At 52.5% G+C, this 24,557-nt stretch overlaps 1 protein-coding gene across 2 annotated transcripts in view; it reads left to right on the forward strand.

The window, feature by feature from the left end:
• The window catches only part of GNAO1 (G protein subunit alpha o1), a 182,730-nt gene that overhangs the window by 140,636 nt on the left and 17,537 nt on the right, over positions 1–24,557 (forward strand). For both annotated transcript variants that reach the window (XM_049863833.1, XM_049863832.1), the window contains exons 4-6: positions 14,944–15,104; positions 18,526–18,654; positions 20,536–20,665. In XM_049863833.1, coding sequence (XP_049719790.1) covers positions 14,944–15,104; positions 18,526–18,654; positions 20,536–20,665 — 420 coding nt within the window. The remainder of the gene's footprint in view (positions 1–14,943; positions 15,105–18,525; positions 18,655–20,535; positions 20,666–24,557) is intronic.

Here is a 24,557-nt window from a genome sequence, read left to right on the forward strand (position 1 = left end):
AAGCCGTATCTAACCACTTGAGTGATGTGGGAGCTGATGTCCCAGTGAAGGACCAGGACACAGGGAGGTAGGTCCATCGTTGAGCCTGGGGCGAGGTGCCAGGCAGCAAACCTGTGGACTCCAGGATTCCCCCACCCCTGTGTCTAGTGTTTCAGCATCCGTCTTTTCTCTCCCATAATTGTGTTGCTAATATCTCCCCGCCCGCGGCCACCGAGGCAGCTCTAATTAAACGATTCACCATCGTCACTGCGTGTTCTGAAGAGATGAGGTTGGCCATTACCACTTTTCTTTCCCTTTGACTGAGCTCTGTGTGGGTAATTTCATTCTGCCCTTGTTCATTTCTTAGAAATTTAGTCTATCCAATTTTAGTTCTTTTCTCTCATCTTAGAGCACTGAGCTCAGCAGAGAGGAGGCAGAGCATGAGGGCATCAGGAATTAGGAAAGTTCTGCCCATTCACCTCAAAGTTTATTTATGACTGGGTAGTGCCTGCTTGGTGGTTCAGATCTCTACAGAGCCCCTGCCAAAGAGGGGCACCCAGGAGGTACAGACTGGCAGGTCTGGGCCTGCCAAGGGGAGAAGGGCATCAAGAGAAAGTGGGCTACATAGGCTGTCCCCAGGGGGTGATGGTTGTATCTTTAAAGGACAAGCAGGCCTCCCCACTCCATCCTCGGATCTGAGATGACGTAACTCACCACTGCCTGTGAAAGCCCAGAACGGTGCTGCTGTTGCTGATGAAAATGGGTAGGGCCCCATCCCGCATCTCTTCTGTCTCTGCCCGGCACCCCTGTAGGACATCCCACCTGAGTCCTGCAGGCCTTCACTGCTACACACTTGCCTCCTCCAGCGGCCCTCACACCCATTCTACACAGACACCAACAGGGTAGACCAGTACTCGCATTCTCTTCTAGTATGCCTACCCGGCCTGGACCCTGAAACTCCTTCCAATATGCCTACCCGACCCTGACTCTGGCCCCCCTTCCAATATGCCTACCTGGCCCTGGCACTGGACCCCCTTCCAGAATACCTACCTGGCGCTGGTACTGGACCTCCCTTCCAGTATAGCTACCTGGCCCTGGCAGTGGACCCACCTTCCAGAATACCTACCTGGCACTGGCACTGGACCCCCCTTCCAGGGTGACTTTATTGTTAATTGAGTCGGTTCTGACTCGTGGCAACACCAGGTGTGCAGAGTAGAACCGCCCCACAGGGTTTTCAAGGCTGTGACCTTTCAGAGGCAGATCACCAGGCCCGTCTTTCAAGGCTCCTCTGGGTGGGTTCAAAGTGCCCACCTTTCTGCCGGAAGTCAAGCATTTAACCATTTGTGCCGCCCAGGGACTCCTAGGGTGACTTTAGGAGACGTTTAGATAAACTGAAGTAAGTTCATCCAAGAATGGCAAAGCTGGGGACGTGGCTGAAAGCCAAGCCCACAGGAGGCAGCCAAGGGCCCCAAGGAGGGCCGGGGACCTGGGAAAGAAGCTCAGAGAGAACAAATGTCCCCGGGTCCCACACCGGGAGGTTGAGCAAGTGAAAATGGTGTGGAGCACAGTTCTACTCTGACACACATGCATCACCGTGGGTTGGAATAGCCTCAACGGCAACTGAGTTTTTCTGTTATTGTTGTTGTTTGTTTTGGTAAACAATTGGAAGATCCAAGGGTTCTGAGGCTGAAAATTGTACCACCTTTCAGAAAGTTAGGATCAAATATCCAAGACTTCTCCACCTCCATAGCAGGCAGCCTGGGCCACAAACAGGGGTGGTTCTCAAAAAGGCAGTTAAATCCCTGAGGAATCCAGAAAGTCTGGACTGCCTTCTGAACCCAGCTAGAGATCTTTGCAAGGCCTTCCTTAATGAGGCTTCTGGCAGAGATGGGGTCATGGGACAGTGGGAGGGGGTGTCAAAGGGATAATCCTTCTCCCCTAATGTGTTCAGGGTACCAGCTAACAGGCCGGGGAAATTTAGGCACTTATGTTCTGTACATGCCAAATCTGAAAGTTCCGAAAGCCAGGACCCCATACAATATCTGCCACATGGTCAGTGTACAGTGGATGACTGAGTAGATGGGTGGGTGGGCGATTGAGTGAGTGGCTAGATAGATCAAGGAGGGGTGAAAGTAATAGATGGACAAATTAATAATTAATGGATAGATAGATCCTGTGGAAGGACAGAATGAAGATATTCTAGATGGGTAGTACACAGATGGATGGATGGACAGTTGGACAGACGGACGGGTAGATGGATAGGTGGGATATGACTAGAGAATGGATGGGTGGACTTGGAGAAGGAAGTGGAAGGATCAAGCCCAAGTAAGAAGATAGACCCAAGCATGGCTGGCTTGTGGCCACTGGACACCTGAGTGCTGCATTATTCCCACTACTAGACATCTCCCAAATTTTTTAAAGTGGTGGCACTTCCGCTGAGAGCCCCAGACTGAGGGGTGAGAGGGGTGGGCTCCTCTTCCCACCACTGCCGCTCACTGTTCTGAGGCCAAGCTGTAGAGAGGAAGGAAGGGGGCTTTCCCCTGCATGTGAGGGCACTGACCGCATTTCCTCAGATACACAGGACTGTGGATGGAGTGGGGTCCAACAGTTACCAAGTGCCCCAAATGCCTCCCCTGCCATTCTGTACCTGCTGGAATTGTAGTGCTGAGGCGGAACCTCCAGCGGCTGAGTCCTCTCTGCCCTTTTCCTCTTGCTCAGGCTCAACAGCCCAGGGAAGGTAGTGACGACCCCTGGGCCTGGCCCTGCCCTGCCTGATCTCTGGCTTCTCCAGCTCACACTCCCTTTCCTGTATCCTGTGTGCATCTGCCCCCCGGTGGACACAGGGGCAACTGCAGCTCACAGGGTCAGGTAGGGCCGCATGGAGGCTTTTCCTTGCAACTAGAAGATTGGGATGTCTGTGTGTGTCTCTGTGTGTGTGTCTCTGTGTGTGTGTGTGTATATACACTCACACTTCACTTGGCCAAAAAGATTAGAGAAGCAGAAAAACTGAAAGATCCAAAGCAGCCCTTCAAATGGAAGGGGTTATTATTATAATTACTACGATTATTGTTATCGTGATTATCATGCTTGCCTGAAAATCTTGCACAAAGCAGGCTTATTTTGTGTCAGCTCGTTGTTTGTGTCTGAGGCCCTTCATCTTTCTTATAACAGCTAACATTTACAGGGCTCTTTCATGTTGCAAAGCTGTGTCACATGCTTAGCCCATTTCCTCTGTGCAAACAGCCCTACGAGGTGGAAACGATGATGACAAGGGACAGAGGCTCAGAGATGTTAAGTGGTCTGTCTGAGGTCACACAGCTAAAAAGCTGCAGGGCCAGGATTTGAACCTGGATACCCTGACTGAAAAGTCCCACTCCTCCACCACAACCTTAGACCTCATCTCTCAAGAACGAAAAGCCCCTTTATTGTAGTTTAGCTCCTAGTCTCTCTGCCACTGATGTTTCATTGGAAAGTCTACATTGCCCTAAAGAGAAGGGAAGGGATTTGAAGACCCAAGAGTTAGAAGTGCAGTCAGCTCTCACTCTTTCGTTGAAGGTAGGGCCTGGGAAGTGAGCAGACAACGCATGGTGTGCCTTGCCCACAGCTAAGTGGGCAATGCTAGCTTCTCTTGGTCACCACTCACCCTCCAGGTGTGGCACAGCAGACAGGCATGGCCACCTGTCTGAGAAGGTTGGGGAGGAGATGCTCGGGCCCAAGAACTAGGTGCGGGGGGGCCATCTGTGGCCTGGCAGGTGGGAGCTGGGGTGGGTAGAAGGGCAAGACCCTGGAAGCCCATGTCCCTCATCATAGAATGGTTCCCTGGACCATCTGGCTGACTGGAGAATGCTTTCTAGAAGCAGTACCCCTCATCTCTGCCACCACCAAGCTGTCCCACTGATTGTTAGCGGGGTCTCAGGTGTGGCTTCCCAAGCACACTTATTTCTGACCAGTGTCCAGCAACACATGTCCCCATGGCAGGAGGCTGCTAGCCTGTATGTCACAGTGAGAGACCCCTGTGTGCTGCCAGTTCAGAGGTCATAGCTACCCCCACCATGACCCCAGCACTTTGCTCTCCAGCAATGGCCCATGGCAGCCCACTTGTGGGGGACAGCCTGCACTGAGCACCTCACCCCGCCAGGGACTAGAGATGCCCCCTGGGATTGATCCCTCCCCGCATGCCCCTCTCTCCCCAAGCCCTCCTTTTCTCCAGCTGCTCGTGGATATGCTGTGTAGGTTTTCATAGAGTCCAGAGTCCTGGGGCTCCCCAAAAGTGCCTCACCCCCACACAGTGTAGCTTCAGCCCATTTATACGTCAATGTTATGAAAAAGATTATTTGAATAAAGTAAAATATTACTATGAATAAGGTATCATTTAGCCAAAATGGTTATACTGGCTACAGTGGAAAAAATGAAATGCTGTTTTAAAAACCGTCGATGTGATAAAAAAAAAAAAAACAAACCTGCAGGTGTCCTTGAGCTCTCACAACCTCCCCAAGCCTCTGACCCTAAAGCCGTAAGGATGGCAACCGGATTCGCTTTCACAGCAACCCCCTCAGTGCCGCCTGTGTGCCCCGGGCTCAGTGCTGAGTGCTCCTGGTGCTCTCACTCCCCAGCACCGTGAAGTAAATGCTGCTGCCAGCCTATAGCAGTTGAAGACACTGAGGCTAGAAGGGTTAAGGCCCTTGTGCAAGCAAAGCAGATTGGAGCCAGGTTGGGTAGAGCCTGTGGCCTAAGCCCTCGGAAGGCTGCCAGGGGCAGGCCTGGGGAGCTCAAGGAGGAAGTGACCAAAGAGAGGCGGACAGAGGAGACGCCTCCAAGGGTACAGGGGTGGCGTGGGCGCTGGCATGAGAAGCAGGGGCTCAACTCTAGAGGGTGGAGGATGGCATTCTGGGCACTTAGTAACTGTCAGGCTCCACTTCGCCCACAGCTGCTTGCATCGTGTTCTTCTCACACACAGGGGAGAGCCCACTTCCTTCCTCCCTGCAGCTGGGCCTTGGAACAGCGGGGGACTGCACCTACCCTCAGGCAGGAGCCTACTTGCCTGGCCCTGGACAGGCAGATGGCACCTTCACAGTGACTGTCAATGGAAGTAACACCACCTCCAGGGGCATTCTAGAAGTTTGTGAGCATGTCCTTGGGGGTGGGAATAACTGGGATGCTGCAGGTGTTCAGGTATGCTGGTGTGCAACAGTGCTGCTGAAGGCTGGATGTCCCGTCCCCTCCTCAACTGTGTAGGGTACTGCCAGACACACATGCAGTGAAAGCCTGTGTAAATGCCACCACACTGCCTTTAGTGTCCAGCAGGTGGGTACCGCATGAGGGTGCGATCCAGACATCTAGATAGGAGGGGACTCAGATGCTGGCTGCAGTAGTGGAAGGGGACTTCCTGGAGGAAGGGCCCTGGCCTTGGCATTGGCCCACCAGGAGGTGTATTAGTCAAGACTATTTGGGATACAAGTGCAAAAATAAACCAAACAAAAACAATTCCTTAACTGAGTTAAGAAAAAATAAGGGAATTGATTGACTCAAGAGACTGGAAAGCCCATCAGTGTAATGGCTGCAGGTACGGCTGGACCCAGGTGTTCACATGATGTTATCATGACTTCGGGTGTCCCCTCTGTCACTTCTGCTTTCCTCAGTGACTGCTTCACACTCAAGTGGGCCCTCTCTTTGAGAGTCTCTCTTTCCAAATAATTCCTACTAATGCTATTAGTCTAAGTTGGCAAATTTGGATTCTTTGTCCACTGCAGACTGGTCGCTGAGGCCATCAACATGACTGGCCAGGCCTAGGTCATACGTCTACCCCGGAACCATGGGACAGAGTCAGCCCCACCCAAACCACCCAGACTGAGAGCCAGGGAAGGAAGCTGTCCTACGGGGAACAGATTCTGGTATCAGAGATTGCAGGAATGGAGGTCACGCAGGCAGGGAGGACGGGAGCAGGGGGCTAGTCAGCATCTTCTCTCCTGTGGCACTGCCAGGTAGGGGACCGTGTGTGTCTTGTCATACCTCATGTTGCCTGGACAGCTGGGCATGCCCTGACCAGCAAGAGGTGGCAGTGCCATGGGTGCAGTAGCAGAGGGGAAGGTGCTGGGAAATGCTTCTCGCCACTAGCCCAGGAGGAGACCTGGACGGCCAAGTCAGGCCCAGTGTGAGCACGCTCCCCAGCCCCCCGAAGGCAGGCAGACAAAGGGACAAGCCCTTTTCTAGATCTATTAATTGATTGTTAGACTTGACACCCACAGAGCTGGGCCCAGCCTGGCCCCCTCCACAGTCCTCCAGGGCATATTGGCAAGCCTCCTCCTTCACCTCTAAGCCTGGCCCTTCCTCCTTCCTCATCTCCCTCCCTGTTGCCGAGGGAGCTGGGCTGGGTACCATGGGTCTTCAGCTCTGGCCTCAGGTGACCAGGCCTTATCTGAGGTGCAAGCTCAGGGCTGTCGACTGTAGCACAGTGGAGAAGGTTAACTTTGAGTCTGCACTCTCCTACTTAGCAGCTGCTTGATCTTCAGCAAGTTCCTTCACCTCTGACTCTCAGTCTCCCCATCTGTTAAACAGGATGCTATCATTATTAAGTGAGATACAAATGTGTATGTATGTATATATATATATATATATATATATAGGACCCTAGTGGTGCAGTGGTTAAGGGCTCTTCTGGTAACCAAAAGGTCTGCATTTCCACCCTACCAGCGGCTCTGCAGGAGAAAAGACCTGGCAGTCTGCTCCCATGAAGATTATAGCCTTGGAAACCCTATGAGGCAGTTCTACCCTGTCATATAGGGTCAATATGAGTTGGAATCAACTCAACGGCACACAACAGCAATCTTCACTGGAGCAGATCACCATGGCTTTTCTCCCTCGGAGCGGCTGATGTGTTCGAACCACCAACTTTTCCTTTAGCAGCCAAGCACTTAACCATTGTGTCACCAGGGCGCATATATGTGTGTGTGTGTATACATATATACGTATATGTATGTATGTATATGTATATATGAAATTCACAAGAGGAGAAAAGTTGGGGATTAGGCAGAGTGAGAAATGAGGGCCTTGGCTTAAATGCCAAGGATCCATTTATCCCACAAATGTTGCTGAGTGCCAGCTATGTACAAAGCACTGTGTGAGACCCGGGTACCACAAGAAGTCAGGAAATTAGCCCTGCCCTCAACGACCAAGCACACAGCCTTAGCTGTAAGGTGGTATTGCGGGCGCACTGTGGGAGCAGACTGCCTGGGAGCCTCGAGGAGGGCTTCCTGGAGGAGATGACATATGAGCTGAGGAGGGACCAGGGCAAAGGTGATCCTGAGGTGCAATCACCCTGACTTATTTGGGGAACAGAAAGCAGGGCTGTGTGCCTGGAGCCCTGTGAGAGGGGCAAGTGGGAGGAGATTAGGATAGAGAGGTAGGCAGGGATGTTGTTGCCCACGAGAAGGAGTCTGGAATTTAGAAATGATGGGAAGCTTCTGAAAGAGTTTAAACAGGGAGAGAGATGGTATTCATTAGCATTAATTTTGACTACCAGAGGCCCCAAAAATAATGGCTTAAATAAGATAAAATTTTATTTTTGATGTTAAAAAAAAAAAGTTGTCCAAGTGATACAAAGGCTCCACAAAGTTCCCAAGGACCTAGGCTATTTTCACATCATTCTTCCACTATCCTTAAGGTGTGGTCCTTGTCTTCATGACCCAAGTTGACTGCCAGAGCTCTAGTCATCACATCTAAGTTCCAGGCATCAGGAGTGAGGAAGTGGGAGGGAAAGGGTGCCCCCACCCTGGCTTCAAAAATACTTTTCTGAAGGCCTCACTACACTTTGCCAGAACTTGTCACATGGCCATACCTAGCTACAAGGAAAACTAAGAAATGCAGTCTTTCAGTCGGATGTCAGTGTGCCCAGCTAAAAATTGCTGGGTCCATTTTCTAATGGGGAAGGGGAGAATTGATGTTAGGAGGAAAATATCCATCTGCTGCAAGGGAAGCCCAAGGGAGGCAGGAAGCTCTTGGAATGAAATAATATGCTTCCCGTGGCAGCTCGGACTGAGGGAGGAGATGGGGAGTGGACCAAATGAACATAGATTTGCAAGAAGAGCCAGTAGGACACGGAGTGTGAGAAGGAAACCGGGAAATGGAGGGTGACTCCTGGTCTTTGGGCTTGGAGCAGTAGGGCCAATGGTGATGCCATATTCTGAGCTGGAGAAGACAGGGAGAGAAACAGCCAGGGTGGAGGGTTACTGCCAGCACAGGCCCCCGCACCTGGGTGATGAACTGAGGCTGGGGGGAAGGCTTCAGCCCCCTGAGCTGTCCCCTGGAGAATTCTCAGGAAATCATCTTGTCCAGCCTTCCCCAAACTATGGAACATACCCCACGGGACTGGGGCTTATAAAACTTGAGGTGACACACAGAAACAAATAGAGGCATACCAATTGGTACAGTGGTGCCCTCAGTTCATAAACCACCCCATCTTGGGAGTGTCACAGGTGCCTTTGTGTCAGGCATCTTGTGGCTCCAGGGCACTTCAGGTCCTGGCTCAGTTCTGAATCAGGTGGTCCGCAGATGTCGCAGAAACCATGAAGGAGGTGCCCACAGCAGGAAGGCTGGAAAACTCTTCCCAGGTCCACACCCCTCATCCTACAGATGGGAAACACACTGAGACTGAAACAGGACAGAGACCTTCCCGAGGCCACCCAGGCAGTGGGTGAGCAGGATCTGCTCAGGCCTTGGCACTGTTTGTAGCCCCAGGTGGTGCCACCACCGCTCCTCCCCCGAGGCTGCCTCCCTGAGTCACTGGCTGCCCAGGGAAGTCAAAGCCCAGGGCCAGGGCCAGCTTTCCAGGCCACTGCCCCCAGGGGACACTCAGACCCTGAAGAAACTCACCTCCAAGGGAGCCAGCACCTGGCAGGCTGCACACCACTCAGGTGGGGGTGACTCGGGAGTACAAGGGCTTGGGTGTTTGGGAAGCTGTCCCGAGGGAGCTAGATCTGGGCTGGCATTGAAGGCCTGGCTGTCCAGCTCCAGGCCAGTTGGTAGCTTCCTCCCAGGGCAGGCGGCGGGGAGGGGATATGGCTGCCAGAGCCTTCCCATCGACCTTCTGCAGTAGACTGGGCTCTGACGTGAAAATAACTACTTAGCCAGACAGCTCAGTTCTGGAAAAGTCACCGCAGAAGGTTTTGGCCCTGCACACCTTTTGTACAGAAGCTTCTGTTGGCCACACATCTTCCAGGTGCTAAGGACACCCACAGATTTCCAGCACCTCCCACTACCTCCTGAGCCACGTGACCAGGCTGGGCAGTCTGCTTCTCCTCCACTTCATAGGAGAGGGTGGGGCTGGTGGGAGGGCCCCTGAGTGGAGTGGTTGTTGAGTATTAGTTATCGTGCCCATGAATAAAACACTCTTATTCTGGAATCCTCAAGAATACTACTGAAACTAATAGAAGAGTTCAGCAGAGTATCGGGATACAAGATAAACATACAAAAATCATTTGGATTGCTCTACACCAACAAAAAGAACATCGAAGAGTAAATCACCAAATCAATGCCATTTATAGTAGCCCCCAAGAGGATGAAATACTTAGGAATAAATCTTACCAGAGATGTAAATACTTATACAAAGAAAACTACAGTACACTTCTGCAAGAAACCAGAAGAGACTTACATAAGTGGCAAAACATACCTTTCTCGTGGATAGGAAGACTTAACACATTATAAAAATGTCTGTTCTACCAAAAGTGATCTGTATATTTAATGCAATTCCAATCCAAATCCCAACAACATTCTTTAATGAGATGGAGAAACAAATCACCAACTTCGTATGGAAGGGAAAGAGGCCCCGGATAAAGAAGGGATTACTGAAAAAGAAGAACAAAGTGGGAGGCCTTACTTTACCTGATTTTAGAACCTATTATACCGCCACAGTAGTCAAAACAGCCTGGTACTGGTACAACAACAGATACATGGACCAATGGAACAGAATTGAGAATCCAGACATAAATCCATCCACATATGAGCAGCTGATATTTGACAAAGGCCCCCAAACAGTTAAATGGGGAAAAGACAGTCTCTTTAACAAATGGTGCTGGCATAACTGGATATCCATCTGCAAAAAAAATGAAACGATCCATACCTCATGCCATGCACAAAAACTAACTCAAAATGGATCAAAGAGCTAAATATAAAATCTAAAACGATAAAGATCATGGAAGAAAAAATAGGGACAATGTTAGGAGCCCTAATACATGGCATAAACAGTATACAAAACATAATTAAGAATGTGGAAGAAAAACTAGATAACTGGGAGCTCCTAAAAATCAAACACCTATGCTCATCCAAAGACTTCACCAAAGGGTAAAAAGATTACCTACAGACTGGGAAAAAGTTTTTAGCTATGACATTTCTGATCAGCGCCTGATCTCTAAAATCTACATGATACTGCAAAAACTCAACTACAAAAAGACAGATAACCCAATTAAAATATGGGCAAAAGATATGAATAGACACTTCACTAAAGAAGACATTCAGGTAGCTAACAGATACATGAGGGAAATGTTCACGATCATTAGCCATTAGAGAAATGCAGATTAAAACTACAATGAGATTCCATCTCACTCCAACAAGGCTGGCATTAATCCAAAAAACACAAAATAATAAATGTTGGAGAGGCTGTGGAGAGATTGGAACACTTACACACTGCTGGTGGGAATGGCAAATAGTACAACCACTTTGGAAATCAATTTGGCGCTTCCTTAAAAAGCTAGAAATTACCATACGATCCACCAATCCCACTCCTTGGAATATATCCTAGAGAAATAAGAGCCTTTACACGAACAGATATATGCACACCCATGTTTACTGCAGCACTGTTTACAATAGCAAAAAGATGGAAGCAACCAAGGTGCCCACCAATGGATGAATGGATAAATTATGGTATATTCACACAATGGAATACTACGCATTGATAAAGAACAGTGAGGAATCTGTGAAACATTTCACAACACGGAGGAACCTGGAAGGCATTAGGCTGAGTGAAATTAGTCAGTTGCAAAAGGACAAATATTGTATAAGACCACTATTATAAGAACTTGAGAAATAGTTTAAACTGAGAAGAAAACATTCTTTTGTGGTTACGAGAGCGGGGAGGGAGGGAGGATGGGAGAGGGACATTCACAAATTAGATAGTAGATAAGAACTACTTTAGGTGAAGGGAAAGACAGCACACAATACAGGGGAGGTCAGCACAACTGGACTAAACCAAAAGCAAAGAAGCTTCCTGAATAAACTGAATGCTTCGAAGGCCAGCATAGCAGGGGCAGGGGTCTGGGGACCATGGTTTCAGGGGACATCTAAGTCAATTGGCATAATAAAATCTATTAAGAAAACATTCTGCATCCCACTTTGAAGAGTGGCGTCTGGGGTCTTAAACGCTAGCAAGCAGCCATCTAAGATGCATCAACTGGTCTCAACCCACCTGGATCAAAGGAGAATGAAGAACACCAAGGACACAAGGTGATTACCAGCCCAAGAGACAGAAAGGGCCACATGAACCAGCGACTACATCATCCTGAGACCAGAAGAACTAGATGGTCCCAGGCTACAACCGATGACTGCCCTGACGGGGAACACAACAGAGAACCCCTGAGGGAGCAGGAGAGCAGTGGAATGCAGACCCCAAATTCTCATAAGACCAGACTTAATGGTCTGACTGAGACTAGAAGGACCCCGGTGGTCATGGCCCCCAGATCCTCTGTTGGCCCAGGACAGGAGCCATTCCCGAAGCCAACTCTTCAGACAAGGATTGGACTGGACAATGGGTTGGAGAGGGATGCTGGTGAGGAGTGAGCTTCTTGGATCAGGTGGACACTTGAGACTATGTTGGCATCTCCTGCCTGGAGGGGAGATGAGAGGGTGGAGGGGGTTAGAAGCTGGCGAAATGGACACAAAAAGAGAGTGGAGGGAGAGAGCGGGCTGTCTCACTGCGGGGAGAGTAATTGGGAGTGTGTAACAAGGTGTATATGGGTTTTTGTGTGAGAGACTGACTTGATTTGTAAACTTTCACTTAAAGCACAATAAAAATTATAAAAAAAAAATACTCTCTTTCTGGAGGGCTTTGAGGTCAGGCAGTGGGTGGGCCTGGTGCACCCTGCTCCCAGCACCCAGCAGGGACTCGGTGTCACCATCGGCTCCAGGACCGTGCAGGAAACCAGTGGGGAGAGACGGCAGGGGTCCAGGGAGTGCAAGGCACCACCTCCCAGCCCAGGTGGACCCATCCCAGCACCCTGGATCTGCCTTTTCCAGGGCTGGTGTGAGTCGGGGCTTTTGTGTTAGTTTCTGTGGCAGAAACTAACCTGAGGGGGCTGGTGCCGGCCCATAGAGAGGGTGAGGGAACCCAGCCTCAGGAGCCTGAATACCTTGACCCTTTCCTGCTTCCTTTTGGAGTTTTATTCTTAGAAGCTTCTCCATGAGGTGAAGGTTCAGTGATACCTCTGACTCAGGGGACACACCCTCATGAGCTCCTCCCATTTGAGAAACCCCAGGGAAAAGACTACTGTGGGCCCAGCGGGGTCATGTGTCTGCCAAGTGTCTCATCAGTAGTTGACCCTCGTCCGTGCCTTGACTTCCCAAACCTGCCTTCCCAGGCCCCTGCCTGGCTGGGAGCTGGCCTTGGCCCCAGCCAGACTGTGGGCTCTGGACATGCAGGGGTCCAGCCAGCCCCAGCCCTGGCCTGGCCCTGCACCCCCAACCACCCTCCTTTCCCTCATGCAGTGATGCTGGGGCAAGCACTGGAGCGTGCTGTCACAGCTGGGCAGCAATCAGGACACAGAGGTGCTCTTCATCCTGCTGGGATGTTGGCAGGAACAGTGGGCCACTTGGATATAAAAAAAAAAAAATAGCCACCTGCTTTCTGCTTAAAAAAAAGAAAAAAAATTCTGCTTAGGAGAGTGCAAATGTGCACCCAAACTGAGGCCGAAATGTGTGTGGAGCAAGCAGGGTCCGTCCAGTGCCTGGGCTTCCAAATAAAACCAAACCTGCTGCCATCCAGTCGGTTCTAACTCGTGGCAACTCGATCGTTACAGAGTAACTGTGCCCCATAGGGTTTTCTGGACTAATCATTATGGAAGCAGATAGCCAGGCCTTTCTTGTGCAGTGCTGCTGGGTGAGTTTGAACCACCAACCTTTCGGTGAGTAGTCCAGCACAAACCATTTGTGCCACCCAGGGACCTCGTGCATGGGCTTAGATGGTACTTCTTTGTCCTGGTTTGTGACCTCCAGAAACCAGCCCCGAGACAAGGATTGGAGTGACACAAGGTGTTTACTGGGAAGTCACTTCAGGAAGCACCGACCAGTGGGGAAGTGGCACGGCGAAGGGAGGGACACCAGTACAGTGTGCACTGATGAGTGGGCTGTAGCTCTGTGCAGCCAGGCTCAGTCCCCCAGGGATCCTCTCAAGACTATGTGGAACACGGCAGAATTGTCTCTGAGGGCAAGGAAGCCGAGTATGTGCCCACCCACTCCTGTCTGCCCTGGGACACTAACCCCCAAACCATGCAGCCTGACACACCCCCAGGGGTGCAGAGCACTCTATAGGCAGCGAGGCAGGAAGCATCTGTCTCAGGGAACCCTCTGCAGACAACAGGGTGCAGGAGGGGGGCTCTGCCACAGCACCGTCCCTACGCTCACTTGCTCTATTTAGACATCAAAAGCCCCGATGGTCTTAGATGGAGCACAGACCTTTCTGGTTAATGCCAGGTGACACTTGGTCTGGACACCCTCTGCTAGGTAGCATTTGCTGTCAAAGCTGCTGTCATCAGTGACCACTGCAAAAGGCATGAATACAGGGACAGGTTAATGCAATCTCCCACAGCCCCTCACCAGTCGATTGCGAGGCTCTGAGGAAATAGTGTATGTGGGGTGTGTGTGGAGGGTATGTATGTGGGGGGTGGGTGTGGGTGTGGGTGTGGGTGTGGGTGTGGGTGTGGGTGTGCGTGTGTGTGTGTAAAGCCTTTTGTAAACTGTAAAGTGCTACATGTATGGGTAAGGTGGTGGTGACGGTGAGGTCCTGTGACTTCTCAAAGGGCCTTCTGAGTCTTCAATGACTGCTTACATTCTTGGTTTTGATGTGATGTGTATTTTATAGTAGTCTTTGAAAATGGGTGACCCTGTTTGGTGTCCAAGATGAGGGGAAGGGGAAGATACCTGTGAATAAAAATTAGCAAAATTAAGTTTTAGCTTTGGGCCATCCAAGGGCCTAAATTCTGGAGATTTAATATTGACATAAGGGATTTTCACCATACACACTAATTTAAAAACCAACCTGTCCACTTCCCCACCTCTAAGGTGCATTCCCACTGTGCCTAGTCCCTCAACCAACTGGAATTCTCAAATAAGCAAAGCTTCCTGCTCCCTGATCTAGCTCACTTAAGGGGGCTTTGCTCCATTTTGAGTATGAAGTATAGAAAGTTTGCAACTTCCGCTGAGAACATTGATTTTTTAAGTCTTTTCTTCCCCACAAATGAAATATTGTACAAAATCCCAGTCTTCAAAATAGTGAAAGCAGAGCTGCCCTGGTTGAGCCAGAGGATGGAGAACAGAATCCTTGCACTCTCCCTTCCTGCCCACAGAAAGCTCTTGGGTTCTATGGGGCAAGGCATGGTTTGAAACCACTGCTGGAGAGCTTCTTCACGGTACCCAAAAATCTCAAACCCGTTGCTGTCGAATAGAAGGCTCCAAAGACTGAAACTCGTGCACCCTGAGGGCCTAGGAAGCAGATTGGACATGTGCCCTGAGACACATGGGCGTGCACAGATCACAGCCCTCTTTTCCCAACCAGGGTTGGGCTGGGCCTTGTCATAAACCCCAGCCCAGCCCAGCCCAGCCCAGCCCAGCCCACAGTCTCGGCCAAGGGTAGAGCCATTGGCTGGCTAGGGCTCTTCTGTGCCCACCAAGGTTTCAAAGCCCACCGTCCATCTCTCCACACAGGCCGACGCCAAGATGGTGTGTGACGTGGTGAGTCGGATGGAAGATACTGAGCCTTTCTCTCCAGAGCTGCTTTCTGCCATGATGCGACTCTGGGGCGACTCAGGAATCCAGGAGTGCTTCAACCGGTCTCGGGAGTATCAGCTCAATGATTCTGCCAAATAGTGAGTGTCCCAGGCTGGAGGGGGCGGTGAGAATTGGAGGGGTAAGGAGGGAATTCTTGGCTGAGGTCATACCTGCCGTAGGTAGCAGATATCAAGAAGGACGGGAAGTTGCTCTCCTCCCATCCCCAGGATGAGGAAGAAATGGAGGAAGGCAGAGGGCACAAGAGACAACCAAGCCATGGAAACTCCCAGAGGGCCAGGACCTTGTCACCTCCTTGTTCTGGAGTGTGCCTGGCACTTCAGAAGGAAGGTCTTTGGTGTAGCAGTGGTTTTCTCTAGAGAGAAAATATAAATATAAATCTATAAGCCAAAAGTAACTTAATATGCCATTTTCTTTTACTTTAGAGAAAATAAACTTTCCATCTCTCTGTCTTTAAAATTTAAAATAAGGCATATGTAACTCCATTCAGTAAATATTAAACTATAATTTAATTCTGTGTTATAATGAAATAAGCAGAAGAAAGGAAGGAAAGAGGGGAGGAAGGGAGGGAGAAAGAGAAAGAAAACCAGAGAGAATGAAGAAGTGGGAGGAGATATGGTGAAAAACAGAGGGCTAAAGGGGTAGATGGGAAAGGCAGAGGACTGGCCTGCAGGGCCCTTCAGTAGCAGGACATCAGGTCACAGAACAGCCCACCACAGCTTTGACGTCCTTGCTGCTTACTTGCCCTTGACCCCTAGATGGGAGGTTCTAGCCCTCTGGGTTGGTCCGTATTAGTCAGGGACATGTCTTTGTCATGAGGACATCAGGATGGCACCTTGACTTTCAGAAACCTGTAACATACCCCACTTTTGAAGTCTTGTGCCAGGCTTTCAGTAGAGCTTCTGATGAGGAGCCTCTGGGTCTTAACCCACCATCTTAGGGTACGTGTGCTCGGTCACTATTCTGATTCAGCCATGTCCACCAGGGGATATCTGGCAATGTCTAGAGACATTTTGATTGTCACTACTAGGGTGGAGTTCCTGACACCTAGTGGGTGGAGGCCAGGGAAGCTTCTAAACATCCTACAATGGACAGACAGCCCCCACAACAAAGAATTATTGGCCCAAAATGTCAGTAGTGCCAAGATTGAGAACCTCTGATCCACCCGTTGGGAATGTAAAGAAAGCAGTACTCACTTGTGGGCATTTGGACATTTCCATCAGCTATGATGACAGCTGGAGCCCTGGTGGTGCAGTGGTGAAGAGCGCAGGCTGCTAACCAAAGGGTTGGCAGTTCAAATCCACCAACCACTCCTCAGAAACCATATGGGGCAGTTCTGTTCTGTCCTATGGGGTCACTATGAGTCAGAATCAACTCGACGGCAACGGGTTTGGTTTTTTCGGTTTTATGACAGCTAACAAACCAGGGACTTGATTAAGGCCAAGAGCATCTTCCCAGGACCACATGCCTAGATTGTCCGCAGGGCAAGCGTTTAAGTCCTTTGAGCCCCAGGTGGTGGCTACCCAGGTCCCATCTACCTGAGGCACCTCAGTGGTCAGGGGTATGAGCCTAGAGGCTCGGTGCCCACGGCTCCCTGTGCAGACTCAAACTACCGACCCACACTTTTTCAGTCTTCTCCCTGTGCCAGAGTCAGGCCAAGAGAGAACACCTTGGCAGCTGGCGCCCTTCAGGACGACCCAAGTGCAGCAGGGTAGGTGGGCCCTCAGAGCTGGGAGGAGCCCCAGGAGGACAGAGGGCACCTAACAGAGAGTCCTCCTTCCTTCTCTCCCTCCATGCCCTCTGCTGGGCCCAAGTCCACCATCCAGTTCCCTCCTAAGTGGCCTTGTTCCTATCGTTCATCAAATAGTGCTCCCCATTTAAATTTTTACCCGTTTAACTCGTTATAACATGAACCCACTGTAGAAAAAAATTGTGTACAACACAGAAGGGTATAAAATGAAAAAGCTGACTTCTCCCCTTGGCCAGCCCTGTCCTACTCCACCTTGTAACCGTTTCCATTTGTCTAGTGGTTTCCAGCAAAATCTGACCCTCCGACTTTAAATAGCACTTACTGACCCCGCTGTGAAATGTGAGGAGTTCAGCTCATATTCTTTCCTCCCACCTCTCTTCCCCACCTCCACCTCCAGATTTTTGCTAGTTACAGGATTATTTTTAGTTCTTCCGGTTGTTTCCTTTGTAACTTTAAATAAAAATCTTGAGTCAGTATTTGTCAACTCCTCACCAAGTACCTTGGGGAAATCAGCCCCCTTTATCTCTCTTCCCTTCCTCCTTCCAAATTTTCTGATGTCAAGGCTTGTAACATTGACATTCTGCACTGCTGCCCGGGGTTAGGTCTTCGGTGTTTCGTCTATGGGAGAGGATTCCACGGCAGGAAAAAGAGGGAGCACACAGTCAGATTCAGAAGGACCTTAAAAAGCTTCCGATCCAAGGTTGTTTTGCTGTTGTTGTTGTTTCCTTCCGACAAAATCTTGGGTGGTGGTGGTGGCATTTGGTGCTGTTGAGCCTATTCCAATGCATAGCAACCGCATATGACAAAGTAGAACTACCCCATAGGGTTTTCTTGGCTGTAATCTTTATGGAAGCAGATCGCCAGGCCATTCTCCCAAGGCGTCGCCAGGTAGGTTTCAACTGCTAACCTTTCAGTTAGCAGCTGAGTGCTTAACCATTGCGCCACCAGGGCTCCTTAAAATCTTGGGTTGTGGATGTTGTTGGGTGCCGTTGAGTTGTTTTCAACTTATAGCGACCCCATGTGACAGAGTAGAACTGCTCCAGTAGGGCTTTCTAAGCTGTAATCTTTATGGGAACAGATCACCAGGTCTTTCTCTCCCAGAGGGAGTCACTGGATGGGTTCGAACCACCCATTTTTGGTTGTTGTTGTTAGGTGCCTTCGAGTCGGTTCCGACTCATAGCAACCCTGTGTACTAGAAAACAAAACACTGCCCTGTCCCATGTCTCATGATCTTTGTTATGCTTAAACCCATTGTTGCAGGCACTGTGTCAATCTATCTCATTGGGGGCCTTCCTCTTTTTCAATGAGCCTCTACTTTACCCTCCTGATAACATGTCCAAAGTACATGAGACAAAGTCTCACCATCCTTGCTTCCGAGGAGCGTTCTGGCTGTAGTTCTTCCAAGGCAGATTTGTTTGTTCTTTTGGCAGTCCAGGGTATAGTCAATATTCTTCGCCAACATCATAATTCAAAGGCGTCAATTCTTCTTTAGCCTTCCTTATTCATTGTCTTTCGGTTAGCAGCCATTGAACCGTTGCACCACCAGAGCACTTTAAAATCTTGGGTAGAAGCCCAATATATAAAACAGATCAAAGTAGATGTATTGTGACAGAAGGAAGAGGGAGACCTGGTAGAACTGTCACACAATCCCAGGGGGTGCTGTCTGCATCCGAGACCATGCAAATGGCTCTCCAAGGCCAAGCGACACCCCAGGTGCTTGGTCCATGGTCCCTGTATGTTGCCATCCCCAGCTACCTGGACAGCCTGGATCGGATCGGGGCCTCGGACTACCAGCCCACAGAGCAGGACATCCTCCGAACCAGGGTCAAAACCACCGGCATCGTAGAAACCCACTTCACATTCAAGAACCTCCACTTCAGGTGAGGCCCAGGAGATAGACACCTGGGCTGGCGAGGGCCAGCTGAGAGATGGAAGAAGCACCCTCTCCACCCCATCTCCTGCTGGAGCACCCAGATACCACCCTGCTGTCAGGGAGCTTTTAGGCTGGGGGGCAGTAAGATATGAGAATGAATCTGTCTGCATGTTTGTTTTCTGTCAAGTTCAGGACCCATGAGCAGGGAAAGTCCAGGAATGGGGCTGTGAAGAACAAGGAGAATTTGGGTGGACAAGGAGGGGAGACCTGTCCCCAAGGTGACTTCTGAGGAAGAGGAGGGTGGCTCACCTACATGACCCCTGGAAGGCCACCTTGTGAGGGGGGATGGGGAGGAGGTGTGAGGGAGCCCAAACAGTATCTGTGAGACGAGAGGAACTGACCACCTCTCCTGGTCCATATGGGGAAGCTGAGGCCTGAAAGGAGCAAGGCCTTTCCCCAGGCACAGAATGCAGCTGGAATCCGGGGCTCTGAGCACCTGAGACCAGGGGCCTGAGGTATGAGGCTGGGTGCCTCATGCCCTGCTGGAGGGCTGTATCCCCACCTGGGGTAACCCACAAGCGCTGAGGCCTGGAGGCCCCTGCTCTGCCCCCACTTGCCTTACAGGTGCAGTTTCTGGGTATGGGATGGAGCAGGAAGGAGGGAGGGCAGGGACCTGGTTCCTGGCCCCTTGCCCACCAACCCTCTTGCCTCCCTCCTCCCCAGCCCCTGCCTGCTCCTGTGCAGACTGAGGGTCCAAGGCTCAGTGTCCAGGTTCCTGCAGGCTGTGGGAGCCACGTGGGGCCCAGGAACCCCCAGGCCTCCACGAGACCACAGCAGTGGGCCGAGTGGCCTGGCCAAGCTCAGGTGTGGGTCTCTGGTGGCCCCACAAGGTGGCTCCCTTGCCATCCCAGTCTCCCCAGTCTCTCCTGCTCACTCCTTGGGTGCTCAGGACAGGGACCTGGGCTTAGCCCTGCCCAGAATAAGAATAAGCTTTCTGGAGGTGTCATGGAGCCCGTCGGCCAAACCCCTTGTAGTTCCGATGGGGAGGCAGGATCCACAGGGAGCAACAATTGGACAAGGACCAGAGCCCATTGCCATGCTCCTAGCCCCTGTGCTCTCTGCCCACAGTTGTCCCCATCACCCCCCAGAGCCCCTCCAGCAGCTGTGTGCCCACAGGCCTCCTGGTTCCAAAGGCCGCAGAGCTCTTCACTGAGGAGGTTAGGGTCTGAGACTGACCTCCCACCTGCAGTCTCTTCCTACTCCTCATGCCCCTTGGGGGGCAGTGTCTGAGAGGGTCAGAGGCTGGGCAACCGACCTGCCAGGGAGGGCCAGAGGTAAGGGCTCTGGCTTCATCTGCAGACAGACTGGGTGGGAACCAGGCTGGACCACTTCTAGACTCACATCACGACCCTAGGCACATCCCTGATGCCTCCATGCCTCACTTTTCCCCTCTGCATAACGGGTGATGGGGTTGAAGTTGGTCCAGATCACAACCGTGAACAAACACACCCAGAGATTCAGGAACAGGATCTGGACGTTACCATGAGAGGAAGGCCTCTCAGAGGGCATTTGATGGGGGGCCAGCTGAGGTACGCCCCTTAGTCAAATTCTTCAGATGCCATGGCAGGCCTTTGAGTCACTGTGTGTAAACACAGCCCAGCCGTGGGACAGACTCCCACCTGGCATGATGGCTGCCCCAGGATGTCAGTGGTTTGTCGGTCAGTCTGTCCTGGGACGAAGGTCCCACACAAGGCAGGAGCACTGGGCCCGGAGCACATGCCAGCCCCTCCCCCTCATGCCCCTCAGAGCACGGTTGAGGCTTGACCAGCCATCCCCTCCCCACCTCCGCCCGCCGCCCTCCATTCCCAGCTCCCATGTCTCCCGGCAGGCTGTTCGACGTTGGGGGCCAACGATCTGAACGTAAGAAGTGGATCCACTGCTTCGAGGACGTCACGGCCATCATCTTCTGTGTCGCACTCAGCGGCTATGACCAGGTGCTCCATGAAGACGAAACCACGGTGAGTGGCCCTGGGCCTACTGGGCTGGGGGCAGCGCGAGGGGCTGGCCCACCCAGCCTGCGGGGCACTGAGAGTACCCGCTGCAGACAGGCCACCCCCAGCGCTGGGGCCACAGTAGCCCACGGTGGCCCTGGGGCAGGGACCAGTGGCATGGTTGGGATCCTGCCATTTGGCGGCCCGTGCTGCTCATTCTTTGTCATGACTTTATTGCTGGGCCCAGAGGAGGTCGTGTGGGGCGGTCATGCAAACTGATCACAAACATGTTGCCGAATTTGAGTTTTGGGCAGTAAGTGCCTCGTCCACAAACTCTGCAGGGTCACAGAGGCCATTAGGCCAGGACAGAATTAAGCAAACCCTAGAAGAAATGAGGGTGTAGCCAAGCAAGGATGCAGATGACACAGAAATGGCCCTTCTTAGCCTTGATGGCCTCCCGGGAGCCCCGGCCGGGGATACTGCTCAGATAGGGGTGTGGGGCTGGCAGGTGGGAGGGCAGCGGGGCATAAGGCATGCTGGGGCATCACAGTGGATTCCACACCAGCTTCCCCCCTTCCATCTGTGTGTCAGGTTCAGTCTGGGTGGGACCTCTGGCTTTGGCCTCAGAGAACTGCCAGGCCCAGCTTCCGAGAGGAGGCACTCGCCTGGAGAGAGGTGCTACCTTTCTCTGGGCCTGGTTCTGCCTCTGCTACTCACTGATTTGCTGCTGAATTCAGGCAGGACCCTTTCTACCTCGGTTATTGTGATTTGTAAAATGGGGATAATAATGGTACCTACCTTGTGGGGCTGGACGATCAAAGAGAAAATGCTTGTGAAGTATTTGGGACTGTTTCTGGCACAAAAGTGCTAAGTTGATGCCTGTATTATCGTCAACCACCTGGACTGGGCGGGCCCACTGATCAGTCTGCTGGCTGCAGGGAAGGACCTGCAGGAAAGCCGGCCCTCAGGGCAGGGTGTGCCCACAATGCTTCCCAGGAGTGAGGGCTCACAGGCAATGGGATACCGCCCTTGGCGTTCTGATCCCCTTCTGTCTGAGGCATGCGTGAGCCTTTACCCCAGCATCACGTAGTCCACAGGGAGGGTGTGAGCGGGGCATGCGTCGTGGTGCGCCTTGAGCAAGGCCTGTCCTCTCTGGACCTCAGTTTCCTCACCCTCCCCGGACCCGCTGGCCCCACGGGGCTGTTGTGAAGATCTGATGAGCTGTGGGGTGTGGGAAAGCTTGGGGAGGCATGGAAGTGCTGTCAGGAGGAGTTGTCGCCACGCCAAGACACTAATGTGGAGTTATGGGACTTTTGGCAGACTGGGGCCGAGCCTCTGGACAGATCAGTGGTCCAGACTTGCACCCCAGGCTGTCTTGCCCACCTTGCTCCAACACGAGCTTCCTCTTTCCAGCCCCACTGCACCCCTGAGTTGGGCTTCCACAAAGCTCTTCAAGCCCTTCCTTGTCCTGGGAGGAGGCTCCTGTGGCCTTAGCCATGCTCCTCTTTCTGGTGACGCTGTCTTCAGACTCTGTATCAAAGGCTTACCAGCCTGGTCCTGACTGGTGGGCAGGGGTGGCACACCTTGTGCTGTGCTTGGACCGTGTTCGCTGACTACCCCAAAGCCCAGGAGGATGCCCTCCTGGCTGTCCCCACATGGTCCATATGCAGGGAATGCCCCCAGCACCTCTCTCTGTTCGTCCGATCAACTTGATGTTTTTAGCACCACCGTTCACAGTCTGCCTGGCCACCCCCGTGGTCTGAGCTCTGCATGGCACATCTCTAGTCTCCACAGCACCTCCGAGCACAGTGCTGCATCCAAGCCACAGGCTCGAAGAAAGCAAGGGAGCTGGAGGTGGGCAGGCCCTTCCTGCTGGAGTAGCCTCTACCCTGGGGCCTGCTCCTGCCAGGCCTGCAGATGGCTGAGACCAAAACCTGGGCCCCCTGGCCATGGGGCTGGGCTCCCAGTCACCCTTGGAGCACAGGTGTCTCTGCAGGCTGTGTGTAGAAGCAAAGGGCTGTCTGGTGGGTCCAGCAGCCACAGGACACCAAGCCCCACGAGCCTAGGGTCACCTGTGAGCATGGGGCTGGGTATGGTGCCAGATGTCACGCTCACAGCCTTCCCCTCCAGGCCATGGGCCACCTTGCGCCCTGCTCTTCATGAAATGCTCGCCCCACCCCACCTGCTGGGCAAGTGGCATTCCCTGAGCTCCTTCCCTCCGATCGCCGCCTCCTTTCTCTCGTCTTCCTGCCTTTGCTGTGCCTTTCGCAGCCCTTCCCTCACCTCCCTTCTTTCCTCTTTTCTCCACCATCTTCACAAGGTTCGAGCAGAAGACCTAGGGCAAGTAAAGGCCAAGGGGCCAAGGTCAGGAATGGCTCTTTTTGGGGTTCTTCCTTCTCCCAGGCTGGCCATCCACGCAGTCCAGGCGGAGCAACCCCTCACACCTGACAGCTGCCCACAGGGGCTCATCGCCATGGTTGCTGTAGAACTGTGGGGACACATGGCAATGTCAGGCAGCTTTGGAGTCAGGTGGGCCTGGTCTAGGGTCTAGCGCCGTGCCCTAGCTGTGTGCCTGTGGGCAGTCACTCTACCCTCTCTCAGCCCGCACCTCCTCCTCAGTACATGGTGACGGTGTGGCACCGTCATGGAGTCATGGCTGTCACAGCAGTTGTTATGACTCCATCCCAACGCCAGGGCTAGAGGACAAGTTGTAGGATATGGACTCTCTGCCGCCCCAGGGAGGCGAGAGTAAGGTGCTGGTGACACTGTCCTCGGTCCTCAGCCTCTGCCTTGGTCAGCTGTGGGCTTCCCTCCCAGGCCTGGGTGAGAGGTGGAGCTGCCCGAGAGGAGGGTGTCTGGAGGCAGCTCTTGGGGCTAGGCCAGCAAGGCCCTGGGACTAGTGGCTGCCACCCTCCGCTGGCCACCCTGTCCATCCGTCGCACCCTGGGACTCTGAGGGCCTCACCCATCCTCGTACCTGCTCTCGGCACCACCCAGCCAGGCCTCGGGCCCGCGGCTCCCAGCGCCCTGGGCCTCAACAGGCCACAACTTCACCACCACCACAATCGTCTGCACCGCCGGCAGGGCCTTGTCTGACCAAACCAAGGCCAAAGCCATGAGCAGATTCTGAGAGACCCTCCAAGCCCGGCAGGTATGAAGCACCTCCCTCCGATCGAAACCATCGGCTATGAGTTGAAAGCAGCAGGTTCTCAGGGCACCGCTGGGTGACTTTGCTGTGAGGCTGCCCCAGCCACTCCCCTACCTGCACTTCTCACCAGCCACCCACCTTAGGCTTGTCCGTTCCCCTCTGCCTCCCTTCTGCAACCACGAGGGCCACAGCCCCACACCGGGGTCTGCACGGGGGCTCAGGGTGGACTTCCTGGCCCCGAGACTGGTGGAACACACTTCTCAGTTCTCTTTTCTCTCTCTCTTGTTCTCTGCTGGGTTTTTACCTTCCTCTCCATTTTAATGATTTGCTGTGTTTCATTTGGGGTCCTTTTGGCCTCTCTACTAAGAAATCAGCCCCGACAACCAGCTCGCCCAGAGCCTTCTTCCCCCAGCCACAGCCTAGCCAGCCAGCCAAATCACCCCAGCCACAGCCCAGCCGGCCAGCCAAATCACCAACCACAGCCCAGCCGGCCAGCCAAATCACCAACCACAGCCCAGCCACAGCAAGATCACCCCCGAGAGGCTGTCCCCCTGTTGTCTGCTTCCAACTCTGGATTAATTCGAGGACCTCGAATTAATGTCCTCGGTTAATGTCTCCCAGCTGAATGTGTGCACCCTCCCGACCCTGCTGGCGAGACCGGCTGAGACCCAGTAGAGAAATCTGCATGCCCCTCCGTGTAGTCATGCTGGGCGGTGGTCGTGGCCCTGCCCCCACGTGCATGGTGCATGTCCTCTCCAGGGGCTGGAGTCCC

This window comes from Elephas maximus, chromosome 21 (assembly GCF_024166365.1).
Source record: "Elephas maximus indicus isolate mEleMax1 chromosome 21, mEleMax1 primary haplotype, whole genome shotgun sequence".
Classification (NCBI taxonomy): domain Eukaryota; kingdom Metazoa; phylum Chordata; class Mammalia; order Proboscidea; family Elephantidae; genus Elephas; species Elephas maximus.